Raw genomic sequence first — 13,138 nt, 5'->3', positions numbered from 1 at the left:
TTATTGTCTGGAGTATAGAGCGGAGGCCACACAATTCCTGTGAGCTGAATAGCTGGAGTTCCCCTTTATTGTCTGGAGTATAGAGCGGAGGCCACACAATTCCTGTGAGCTGTTTAGCTGGAGTTCCCCTTTATTGTCTGGAGAGTAGAGCGAAGGGCCACAGAATTCCTGTGAGCTGTTTAGCTAGAGTTCCCCTTTATTGTCTGGAGTGTAGAGCGGAGGCCACACAATTCCTGTGGCTGAATAGCTGGAGTTCCCCTTTATTATCTGGAGTTTAGAGCGGAGGCCTAACCATTCCTGTGAGCTGTATAGCTGGAGTTCCCTTTTATTGTCTGGAGTGTAGAGCGGAGGCCACACAATTCCTGTGATCTGTTTAGCTGGAGTTCCCCTTTATAGTGTCTGGAGTGTAGAGCGGAGGCCACTTAATTCCTGCGAGCTGAATAGCTGGAGTTCCCCTTTATTGTCTGGAGTGTAGAGCGGAGGCCACACAATTCCTGTGAGCTGTTTAGCTGGAGTTCCCCTTTATTGTCTGGAGTGTGAAGCGGAGGCCACACAATTCCTGTGAGCTGTATAGCTGGAGTGCCCCTTTATTATCTGGAGTGTAGAGCGGAGGCCACACAATTCCTTTGAGCTGTATAGCTGGAGTTCCCCTTTATTGCCTGGAGTGTAGAGCGGAGGCCACACAATTCCTGTGAGCTGTTTAGCTGGAGTTCCCCTTTATTGTCTGGAGTGTAGAGCGAAGGGCCACACAATTCCTGTGAGCTGTTTAGCTGGAGTTCCCCTTTATTGTCTGGAGTGTAGAGCGAAGGGCCACACAATTCCTGTGAGCTGTTTAGCTGGAGTTCCCCTTTATTGCCTGGAGTGTAGAGCGGAGGCCACACAATTCCTGTGAGCTGAATAGCTGGAGTTCCCCTTTATTGTCTGGAGTGTAGAGCGGAGGCCACACAATTCCTGTAAGATGTATAGCTGGAGTTCCCCTTTATTATCTGCAGTGTAGAGCGGAGGCCACACAATTCCTGTGATCTGTTTAGCTTGAGTTCCCCTTTATAGTGTCTGGAGTGTAGAGCGGAGGCCACATGATTCCTGTGATCTGTTTAGCTGGAGTTCCCCTTTATAGTGTCTGGAGTGTAGAGCGGAGGCCACACAATTCCTGTGATCTGTTTAGCTGGAGTTCCCCTTTATAGTGTCTGGAGTGTAGAGCGGAGGCCACACAATTCCTGTGAGCTGAATAGCTGGAGTTCCCCTTTATTGTCTGAAATGTAGAGCGGAGGCCACTTAATTCCTGCGAGCTGAATAGCTGGAGTTCCCCTTTATTGTCTGGAGTGTAGAGCGGAGGCCACACAATTCCTGTGAGCTGTATAGCTGGAGTTCCCCTTTATTGTCTGGAGTGTAGAGCGGAGGCCACACAATTCCTGTGAGCTGAATAGCTGGAGTTCCCCTTTATTGTCTGGAGTGTAGAGCGGAGGCCACACAATTCCTGTGAGCTGAATAGCTGGAGTTCCCCTTTATTGCCTGGAGTGTAGAGCGGAGGCCACACAATTCCTGTGAGCTGTTTAGCTAGAGTTCCCCTTTATTGTCTGGAGTGTAGAGCGGAGGCCACACAATTCCTGTGATCTGTTTAGCTGGAGTTCCCCTTTATAGTGTCTGGAGTGTAGAGGGGAGGCCACACAATTCCTGTGAGCTGAATAGCTGGAGTTCCCCTTTATTGTCTGGAGTGTAGAGCGGAGGCCACACAATTCCTGTGAGCTGAATAGCTGGAGTTCCCCTTTATTGCCTGAAGTGTAGAGCGGAGGCCACACAATTCCTGTGAGCTGAATAGCTGGAGTTCCCCTTTATTGTCTGGAGTGTAGAGCGGAGGCCACACAATTCCTGTAAGCTGTATAGCTGGAGTTCCCCTTTATTGTCTGGAGTGTAGAGCGAAGGGCCACACAATTCCTGTGAGCTGTTTAGCTGGAGTTCCTCTTTATTGTCTGGAGTGTAGAGCGAAGGGCCACACAATTCCTGTGAGCTGTTTAGCTAGAGTTCCCCTTTATTGTCTGGAGTGTAGAGCGGAGGCCACACAATTCCTGTGAGCTGTTTAGCTGGAGTTCCCCTTTATTGTCTGGAGTGTAGAGCGGAGGCCACACAATTCCTGCGAGCTGAATAGCTGGAGTTCCCCTTTATTGTCTGGAGTTTAGAGCGGAGGCCACGCAATTCCTGTGAGCTGTTTAGCTGGAGTTCCCCTTTATTGTCTGGAGTGTAGAGCGGAGGCCACACAATTCCTGCGAGCTGAATAGCTGGAGTTCCCCTTTATTGTCTGGAGTTTAGAGCGGAGGCCACACAATTTTTGTAAACTGTATAGCTGGAGTTCCCCTTTATTGTCTGGAGTATAGAGCGGAGGCCACACAATTCCTGTGATCTGTTTAGCTGGAGTTCCCCTTTATTGTCTGGAGTGTAGAGCGAAGGGCTACACAATTCCTGTGATCTGTTTAGCTGGAGTTCCCCTTTATTGTCTGGAGTGTAGAGCGAAGGGCCACACAATCCCTGTGAGCTGTTTAGCTGGAGTTCCCCTTTATTGTCTGGAGTGTAGAGCGAAGGGCCACACAATTCCTGTGAGCTGTTTTGCTGGAGTTCCCCTTTATTATCTGGAGTGTAGAGCGGAGGCCACACAATTCCTGTAAGCTGTATAGCTGGAGTTCCCCTTTATTGCCTGGAGTGTAGAATGGAGGCCACACAATTCCTGGGAGCTGTTTAGCTGGAGTTCCCCTTTATTGTCTGGAGTGTAAAGCGGAGGCCACACAATTCCTGTGAGCTGTTTAGCTGGAGTTCCCCTTTATTGTCTGGAGTGTAAAGCGGAGGCCACACAATTCCTGTGAGCTGTATAGCTGGAGTTCCCCTTTATTGCCTGGAGTGTAGAACGGAGGCCACACAATTCCTATGAGCTGTTTAGCTGGAGTTTCCCTTTATTCTCTGGAGTGTAGAGCGGAGGCCACACAATTCCTGTGATCTGTTTAGCTGGAGTTCCCCTTTATTGTCTGGAGTGTAGCGCGAAGGGCCACACAATTCCTGTGAGCTGTTTAGCTGGAGTTCCCCTTTATTGTCTGGAGTGTAGAGCGGAGGCCACACAATTCCTGTGAGCTGTTTAGCTGGAGTTCCCCTTTATTGCCTGTAGTGTAGAGCGGAGGCCACACAATTCCTTGGAGCTGTTTAGCTGGAGTTCCCCTTTATTGCCTGAAGTGTAGAGCGGAGGCCACATGATTCCTGTGAGCTGTATAGCTGGAGTTCCCCTTTATTGTCTGGAGTGTAGAGCGGAGGCCACACAATTTCTGTGAGCTGTATAGCTGGAGTTCCCCTTTATTGTCTGAAGTGTAGAGCGGAGGCCACACAATGCCTGTGAGCCGTATAGCTGGAGTTCCCCTTTATTGTCTGGCGTGTAGAGCGAAGGCCACGCAATTCCTGGGAGCTCTTAAGCTGGAGTTCCCCTTTATTGCCTTGAGTGTAGTGCGGAGGCCACATGATTCCTGTGAGCTGTATAGCTGGAGTTCCCTTTTATTGTCTGGAGTTTAGAGCGGAGGCCACACAATTCCTGTGAGCTGTTTAGATGGGGTTCCCCTTTATTGTTTTCAGTATAGAGTGGAGGCCACACAATTCCTATAAGCTAGGAGCAGGATAAAAAGAACACAGATACTGGGATCCTGATCTGATGTAGTATATTAGTAGTGAGATGTGGAGAGAGCAAAGTTGATAGAAATATACTCAGAAGTCCAGTTTGCTTATTAAAGGATACCCAAAGTGACATGATGAGATAGACATGTGTATGTACAGTGCCTAACACACAAATAACTATGCTGTGTTCCTTTTTTCTTTCTCTGCCTGAAAGAGTTAAATATCAGGTATGCAAGTGGGTGACTCAGTCCTGATTTAGACAGGAAGTGACTACAGTGTGACCCTCACTGATAAGAAATTCCAACTATAAAACACTTTCCTAGCAGAAAATGGCTTCTGAGAGCAAGAAAGAGGTAAACAAGGGAAGTTTCTTATCAGTGAGGGTCACGCTGTACTCACTTCCTGTCTGAGTCAGGACTGAGTCAGCCACTTATATACCTGATATTTAACTCTTTCAGGCAGAGAAAGAAAAAAAAGGAACAATTATTTGTGTGCTTGGCACTGTACAAACACATGTCTTTATCTCATTATGTCACTTCGGGTATGCTTTAAAGCAACCACTCTATATGGGAAGTACCATCCCCTCTTGGACTTGGTTTCGGTGTCGGTCGCAGCTCCAAAAAATAATCCTATGAATAAAACATAAAATTCAACACCCCAACAGGGGTAACAAGTACGGTATGCGGGAAAAAAACAGCTCCTGTAGGCAGCTGATAGATAATAAAACATCTAAAAACAGATTAGAAAGGATGGTAAGTGTTCCCTTACCTTCTCAACACTCAAAGGGTTAGTTTTCTAATATTGCACAAAAGGAACTACACATGTCATGGCCCAAGGCTGCTCCTCAGATGAACACTTAAAGTGAACCTAAAGTCAAGGCCAGGAGGTCGCAATAGCAGCATAGGGGGCGATATACAGGCTGGGAACGCGAAGAATCGCTCGCGTTCCCATGCCTGTCTGCCGGTGACGGCCAAACCGGAAGTGTTCGCCGGCGAGTGCAGGAGCATCGGAGCGGGGCTGCGAGGGCACCGATCGGCTGCAGGGAGCTGAGGGAAGCCCCAGGTGAGTAAATCTCGTTTTTTTCATTTGACTTTAGGTTCACTTGTAAGAAGAAGAAACCCGCTGGGGGGTACTTACCTCGGGAAGGGGAAGCCTCTGGATCCTAATTAGGATTCCCCATCTTCCTCCGCTTCAGCCCTGGCAGCCCTCAGCAGTAGCCGAATGGACTCGGCTATTTCTCCTCGAGCCCGAAGGAAGAGCCGCTATTGCCCCTGCACTGTATTGTGGTAGGTGAATATATACTACTCTGCTGTTCGGCAGCTGCCAGCGCTGGATTGCTGGGACACAGGAGGACGAGGGAAGCCTCATTAGGATCCAGAGGCTTCCCCCTCCCAAGGTAAGTATTGCCCAGAGGAGTTGTTCTCTTAGATTTTCTTTTAATCTGTTTTTAATTGATCTATTATGTATCGGGGGCCTCAAGGAGTTCTTTTTGTTTAATTCCTGTGAGCTGTTTAGCTAGAGTTCCCCTTTATAATCCCAGCTTCCCAGGCTTTTTCATCTCTGCTCTCTTCCCAGGAAATAACATTGCCCAGTCTATGTGCCTGCACAGAACTTCCCTCTACATAAAGTGATAGCTCTTCAGGGATTGCGGGGTGAATGGGTCGCCTGCTGCCGAGATAGAACGCAATCCCGAGGTGATTAATGGAATAAGCTGTGATTAATGAACCTCGTTAATCTCTGCGTCTCACAGCAGTGCTCCAGAAGTGAAAGAGTTACTCCCGGGCGCCGTCTGAGACACGTCTCGATGTAAAGTGTTGAATTATCTGTATATGCCGCGTTGTGCATTCCCGTCTCAGCGGTACCATTTGCATGAAAATGCCTAGATTTGCATGATCAGGAGCTGTCGGCTTCTGGCGGCGCGCGTTTAACCAATCGACTGCCGGACTCACCGCTCTGGTGACGGAGATGAACCTGTCGTAGCTGATGAGGACGATGTTGAAGACTGAGGACGTGCACAGCAGGTAGTCCAGGACCAGCCACAGTTTGCAGACACTTCGTCCGAAGCTCCACCTTCCAGTCAGCACGTAGGGCACATAGAGCGGGATGCAGAGCGCACCTGCAAAGAGAGAACAGCTGATTACTGCATGTTGTGGGACAGGGCGAGGGGGTCAGCTTCACTATGCTTATTCCTGGCTGTGCCTGCGGCTAATCAAAAGCAAATGCAACTGGCTTTCCCACCGACTGAAGCACCAATCCCAATGCGTGATGGAGGGGGTGACATATAGCTGTACTCTGACAAATATGGAAATAAATCATCCAGTCTTCTATTGGGTACAAAAATAATTGAATGCATTTAAAGAGGAACTGTAGTGAAAATAACATCATGAATGAAATTGCTTATTTTTTATAATATTACTTTATAAAATATCGTAGTCAGTGTTTGCCCATTGTAGAATCGTTTCTCTGCCTGATTTACATTCTGAAATGTATCTCAGATGACAAAATCTTTAGTCTTGTCAGATGTTTACTGAGCGTTCTGAAGCCAGTAGAAATAACACCTGGTCTCCCAGAATGCTCTGGGAGGAGAGTTCCACATAGCTTAAAGTGCACCTGAGATGAACAGTAGTGCACCATTTGTACTTACCTGGGGCTTCCTCCAGCCTCATGCAGGCCGAGGTCTCCCTTGCCGGCTTCTCCCTAGTCCCATCGTCAGCATCTGAGATTTTGCCAGTCGTGGTCTGTCACACATGCGAGATGAACGACATTTCAAGTGCTGACCACGGGACAACAGAGATGCCCAGGAGCAAGGCGATGAAGCCTCTTTACAGCACCTCTTTAAAACACATGTAAGCTCTTGACTCCAGCTTTATCAGCCTCTTGTTACCCCCATCCTGACCCCCCCCCCCCCTCCAGCACACTCTGCACTCACATTGGATGGGGGTACTGTACTGTCGAGCCAGGCAGGCTGGGGAGCATTTACTCATTTTCTGAATGTTTTTTGGCTGATCGAAAAAGCGGACACGAAGATCATTCAACATTCTGCTAATGGTGGCCACTAACAATACATTTCTTGTCCTCCAATTTTACCAAATATATGTAGTAGAAGGGTAAACTGAGTGAATATATTGAATGGATGATTTAGTTAGTTACCTTATATTACATAGAAATGGCAAGATTGTATCGTTAGTGGCCAGCTTTACTCTTTACACCAGGTATGTCAAACCGGTCCTACGAGGGCCGAGGTCCTCACACATTTTTGATACAGCTCAAATGAATTGGTGGGTCTGAATCAGGAAAGGTGTGGTCTATCAGGTAGAACACATTCCTCTCTTTCTCAGTCCATCCTAAACACTGGCATGGATCTGGCCCTCCAGGCCTGAAGTTCGACACATGTGCTTTACACTGTCCAATCAGCAGTCTGTGGGGCGGGGCTTTGCCCAGTATGTGTTGGTCATCTGCTGATAGGAGAAAGGTGAGACACAGAGCTGGTTATGCTGAGTGGATGATCGGTCTGGCTGTTTCATATGCATTGTATCTACACTCTGCCCCTTAATATCTGCTGGCAGTTTAAATCCAAGTACACACATACAATCTTGATTGGCCAACTTTACTGTCTCCATGTAGCATGAGGGCCAACAGGTTGTGACTGCTTTGAACAGACTGTGTAGGTAAGCTCTCATACTACGTGGAGGAGGTAAAATTGGCCAATTAAGATTGGATGTGTCACATGATTTCACTCAATTGATTATTGACTTTCCTATCACTGCAGTATGTGAGGTGCGATTATTTGGGCTGGAGCTAATTGAAGGTTTCTAGGATAAACCATTCTTATCGTAGTCTACTAGGGGGCTTCGATCATCCAATGACGGCAAGAGATAGGAGCATTATGCGGATTGCTGCGGTAATTGAGATATTGATACTAGGTAAAGATTACCACAGATGGGAGAAGCTGTCTGCAGAACAATTGTGGTACAAACATTAGCAATCACACATCCACAACAAGCACTACTATGCTTTTCAAATACTCCAACAACATAAGCAATACAATTGCTGTTTTTTGGGTTTTTTTTAATATTATTTATTTATAGATTATTTAGTCAGTGTTTGCCCATTGTAAAAAAAAATTTCTCTGATTTACATTCTAAAATTTGTCACAGGTGGCGACATCTTTAGTGCTGTCAGGTAAATCACTGCGGAATATTTGTTACTGAGAGTTTTATGCACAGAGGTAGGCATTGCTTGCTTGGCAGTTGGAAAAAGCCATTATTTCTCACAATGCAACAAGGTTCACAGACAGCAAACTGTCAGGACTATGGTAATGACTTCACAATGTGGGAGGGGTTTCACCACAATATCAGCCAGAATGCTCTGGGAGAAGGGGGAAAATTCTGCATAGCTAATGTGCCTAGGCTAAACATCACTGGGAGGGCGGGGCTAAATTCAGTATAGTGCAATATATAGATATAGGAAGTGTTTCCGATACTGAAGCTCGGATAATTAACATAAAAGTGGGATCCTGAATAATTTATTACATTCTACTATATGTCACTACTCTTTAAATCATTCAGCAGCTAGATGACTTTCTAAGATTGTGTTCACACTATGCTGTATTGGCAGCGTACCCCTATAATACAGGTACACTGCCAGTGTGTCGGGGCCTGGCAGTGCCCACTGCACTTGCTAACAGGTCTCGGCAGTTCCATGGCAGTGCATTCGCTGTATGAAATAGTCATGCAGGTCAGGTTGTACGTTGTGTAAATGCAACGGACAGGACCCGGACATGGTGGAAACAGATGAGTAAACAAGTCCATGTCTTTCTATTGCAACAACGCATGGGTTTGTTCTGCAGGTCCGTCAGTCTCCTGCCATCTGCTCTGATACATAGTCACTATTTTAATAACTCTCCCTCTTTGTTTACGAGACCCCTTTCCCCCTGCTCTCTATCTTTACTGCTACCATTCAGATGAAGTGATCCAAAACCCCCACTTTCCAGCATTCCATTTGACGGGTTTTACACAATCCGATGGACGACTGTGATAATTGAGCCTGTCAGAATTGGTTTGTAAGAGATCTCTCCCGTTGCGTGAAGTAAATCAGAATGGAATGGGTACAGTGCCTGACACTATCTACATATACATAGGTCTCGGGGGAAGCCCATGGAATGATGGAGAGGTTAGATGATGTGAAACGGTGAAGGAAATTGTCTTGTTTAGTGGAATTACCAAATCCTCTTTAATACACACAAAAAGCAAGAAGTCCCTCTAAAAACTAAACATTCATACCTTGAGGTCCATGGATGGATTTCCGAGGTCGATGAGCTAGGATTAAGGACTAACCCTTAGGGTACCTAGACACCACAAGATAAAATTGTTGGAGACGATTGTTAAAGGATACCGGAGCTGAAAAGCAGGGTTGCTCGTAGTCGTAGTACCGCCATTCGAAGCTTCGCCTGATACGCGTAGTTGACGTATGTATTGCGAAGTCAATTACTTCGTGTGGTAACTGCATCTATAGCATGCGCAGAAATATTATTGCCCTTCTATACGTATACAATTCCGCATTGGAAGGTGGAATGTACGCATATATTAGTTCACCCATGCACATATTTAGCGGATTATTGCAGACATTTTTCCGCATAAGGACATAAGCATCCGCATACACTATGCTTCGCACTACGCGAAGCTTCCGTATTTTAACGCGTAGTCTACGAAATGCAAAGGTAGCGAAGTTTCTGATTTTGAAACCATAGTTTGGGAAGCGTAATTGCGTAGAACTATGTGTAGTTCCAGCGTAGCGAAGTTGGCTGACTACGACCATCCCTACTGAAAAGATTAGGAGAATCGGGGAGCAGGCATGTATGGGAAGCTGTCCTGATGGCCACTGCTCCCCCTGTTCTCCCCTGTCCCCCCCCTGTCCCCCTCCTTTCGCAGCTAAAGGCCCCCCAACAGCCTCTTCCTGGTCACCAGAGTCAGGCATCAGTGCGCAGGTGCTGGCCCGGCTGCACGCATCCTACAGTGCACGGCCGGAAATGCATGTGCATGATGTAATCTTGACATCATGCGCAGAGCGCTCCAAGCCATGGTCTCATGCTATACAGCGCGTCTAACCGGGCCTATGCCTGCGCATTGATGCTCAACTCTGGAGACCCGGAAGAGGCTGCTTGGGGGACATTTCACTACGAAAGAATGGGGACAGGGCAGAACAGGGGGAGCGGTGGCCATCAGGACAGCTCCCCATAATTGCCTGTAACTGATCCCCCCCCCCCCCTTTCTAATCTTTTCAGCAATGTTATCCTTTAACCAATAGGGTCGTTAAATGATGCAGGATGCAGAAATTGCTCTTCGCTCTGTACACACGGCAGTCGATGAACGATTATCAGCCGAAGTGATCTGTCATGTTGGTCATTCAGAATGCCTGAGCACGATCGGGGATCGTTTATTGTTCCCTTTAAGTTGTCATTTGTGAACTAATGATTTTCAAACGACATCTGAAAGATAAGTCGGTCATTTCCAACAATGTTTACCCCCTGGGTGCACAAAGCTTTAACCGTAGTTTAGTATTCCCTTCTAGTTGTGAAGGTAAGCTACAAACAACAGGGTTCTAGCAGAAATCTCTCTCTACACATGATTTTTCTCGAGGAATCCAAATATCATGAAATGCTTAGAAAGAAAGGCAATTATCCAAGGAAATCAGTCTTCTTAGGGAGGGGAGAAGGGCGGGGGGTCCATCTGCTCCCACCGAGACAGTCAGCATCACAGATCAGATCAGAGCCCCCCAATCGATAAGTGGTCACACAGATTCCGAGATACATGGAATAAGCTCTCAACTTGTGGCTCTCTCCTCTGACAGCTGGGGACAGCTTGGGTGGCAGAGTTGTTGTTAAGGTTGGTTGTTGTCATGTCAGTTACGCCTTCACAGTGATATTTCCTTTATAACCTTTCAGCTGAGATCTTAAGTTACGACAGAGCTTAACGAAAGTTCATCATCATATAGAAGAATTGCCTCCAGCATATTGTATACAATGAACAGAGGCGCCAAAAGTATAAGATTAGATTAAATGAGCTTAAAAACCAACTTAAATGGCAAAATTGAAGGAGGAAGTGGTGGTCTTACCTCCCTCAAGCAGACACGACAACGACTGCGATTCAGACAGTCAAACACATTTATTAGGAACTCCAAAAAGAAATGCAACGCGTTTCGCAGGTTCAACCCCGCTTCATCAGGCAATATAGGGAGGAGTATCAAACAATCTGCACAAGGATTCAAATTAAGCGCTACCCTTTCTTCCTGTCTACAGAGAGCGACTTCTTAATCCTGAGTGGGGTCAGGACAATCTCCCCACCTGCCTTTACAGTGGTTGCCTGCTGGTGACCCTGACTTGTGAGTATTTAGCAATACAAACTTATTGCCACCTTGTCCAGTACGAATTACACTATTGGGGCTCTTGGTGTTCCCTGTTTTTGCCTCCAGCATATGGTTCCTAGTCTTGCTATTTACATATCCTATTTAACAAAGCATGGTCCTTCTGGCCGTCAGCCTCCCCCTTGCTACATAAAAGCATTCTTTTGCCCGTGTTCCGTATGTTTGAAAATCGTTTTAAGGGAGAGTAAACATTTACACGGTATGCAAAGCAGAGGAATAGGCAGGGAGGATGTACAGAGGACAGTAACCCATGGCAACCAATAATCAGTCAGTGAAATGTGAATTTTAATTGGTTGCTGGGGGTAGCTGTACTTTTCCCATCTTATGAGCTTGACTAGATGCCTTGCTAATAATTGAACATGAAGTTAACCTGTTTCTAAGTAATGTGTTATGTATCCACTGTTACCGACCCCTTCTAACAAGGTCATTAAGTCCTAGCCCTTAATAAGGGACTGTGTGGGATGTGAGGTTTCTTCAGGTGTTCCAATTTCTTCCCACAAACAACAAAAAAACCCCATGTACGGTTTAGTTAATTGGCTTTCGCCTAAACCGACTCTGTTGTGAGTCTTTGTGTGCCTGTGGATTGTCATTTTCTAGCAAGAGCAAAAATTGACAGGAATAACACAGATCTCAAGAGTGTTGGCTGTAAAGAAAGGCATAACACCGATAGAAACGATAACAAACTCATTGATACATTACCTACTAGGAAGTCCGAGATGGCCAGGTTGAGCAAGAAGTAGTTATTTTGCGTCCTGAGGCTGGAGTCCACCACAAAAGCAAACATCACCAGAGCATTGCCCAGCACGGTGGTCACTATCAAGATCCCCATGAGCACAGCCAAGACAATGGTCCAGGAGAAGGTAAAGTTGCCCCCAAAGCCACTCCCCCCTCCATTGCCCTTCCAGGAGTCATTAAGATGCCAAGTTTGCTGGGTGCTGGCCATGTCAGCACCGCAGCGTTATCCCGTGGTGTCTAGGTGGGGATCATAGTATCCGGCGACGAAGGTTCAGCTGTTCAGTTATCCTCAGATCATCATTGTTAGAAGAAACAGAAGCAACTGATTGCCTTGAAGTATAGTTGGTGGAATATCCAAAGGCATTTGTCTTCTCATAGTCCTTGTGAAGTGAACTTTGCTTTACGGAGAAGCTGATGAGCTTTTGTTTGTCTGAGTGGCTTCAGTTATCTGTCTGAGCCCATCTGCTCCTCCTAGCACCAGGTTCTTCTCTGCCCCACTCCTGTAAAGAGGAGACACCAGCTTCCAACATGACTCTGGCAGGACTGAGCCTCCTACCAACCTCTCTCTCTTTCCCATCTCCCTCCCTCCTCCCACCTCCAGCCACAGAACCTCACACAATTCACACACTCCACAACCTCTCGGAGAGCAGAGAGGGAGCAGAGCTCAGTTATAAATATCAGACACAATCAGCTGGAAATCAGCTCTGAAAAGGAATCTGGTTAACTCAGTGCTGTCTGAAGGATGGAGAAGTGTTGTGGGGAGGCTTCTAGGCGACAACGCTCCAGGATTTGACATTAAGAGGGAAGAAAAAATTAACTGAGAGGCATCTGTTTAGACAGTCAATGCTCTAAGTGAAACATATCAGGGTGAGACAGAAATAACGTGTGTTAAACAGGGACACTTTACTGAATATAACTTCATTAATACAATTTTTCTTTTTTTTCCGTAAATGATTTAGTCAGTGTTCGCACATCGTAAGATCTTTCTTCATCCTGATTTACGTTCTTAACCCCTTCCTCTCCATTGATGGACGTGGTCAGACATCAGGAACGTTCTCCAGAGCTGCTGATGTCGGACCACGCTTGGTCAACTGCTGACCACAGACCTAGCCCTGCATGGCATCAGGCCCCTCTGATCAAAGTGTTGGATTAAGTTATTTATAAAAAAAATAGACAGTTGTATGTGTGTTTCTCACAAAAAAACAAAATATAATTAGGCAGCACATCCCACCTAAACAACATTAATAGGCAGCATACCCACTGTCCCCTCCCATTCCAAGAAACATAATAAGGCAACATCCCCCCAACACAACATAATTAGGAGTTAGTATCTCTT

General features: G+C 46.4%; 1 protein-coding gene across 1 annotated transcript in view; it reads right to left on the bottom strand.

The window, feature by feature from the left end:
• HRH3 (histamine receptor H3) overlaps nucleotides 1-12,329 on the bottom strand; it is a 44,224-nt gene extending 31,895 nt beyond the window's left edge. Inside the window, exons 1-2 of the mRNA XM_068262290.1 lie at nucleotides 11,767-12,329; nucleotides 5,595-5,761 (exon numbers count right to left, since the gene is read on the bottom strand). Of these exons, the coding sequence (XP_068118391.1) occupies nucleotides 5,595-5,761; nucleotides 11,767-12,010 (411 nt within the window). The 5' untranslated portion in view covers nucleotides 12,011-12,329. The remainder of the gene's footprint in view (nucleotides 1-5,594; nucleotides 5,762-11,766) is intronic.
• Nucleotides 12,330-13,138: the final 809 nt, after the last annotated feature.

This window comes from Hyperolius riggenbachi, chromosome 12 (assembly GCF_040937935.1).
Source record: "Hyperolius riggenbachi isolate aHypRig1 chromosome 12, aHypRig1.pri, whole genome shotgun sequence".
NCBI classification, from domain to species: Eukaryota; Metazoa; Chordata; class Amphibia; order Anura; family Hyperoliidae; genus Hyperolius; species Hyperolius riggenbachi.
Note: the sequence above shows the minus strand (reverse complement) of the source record. Positions and strands in the feature narration are given on the sequence as shown.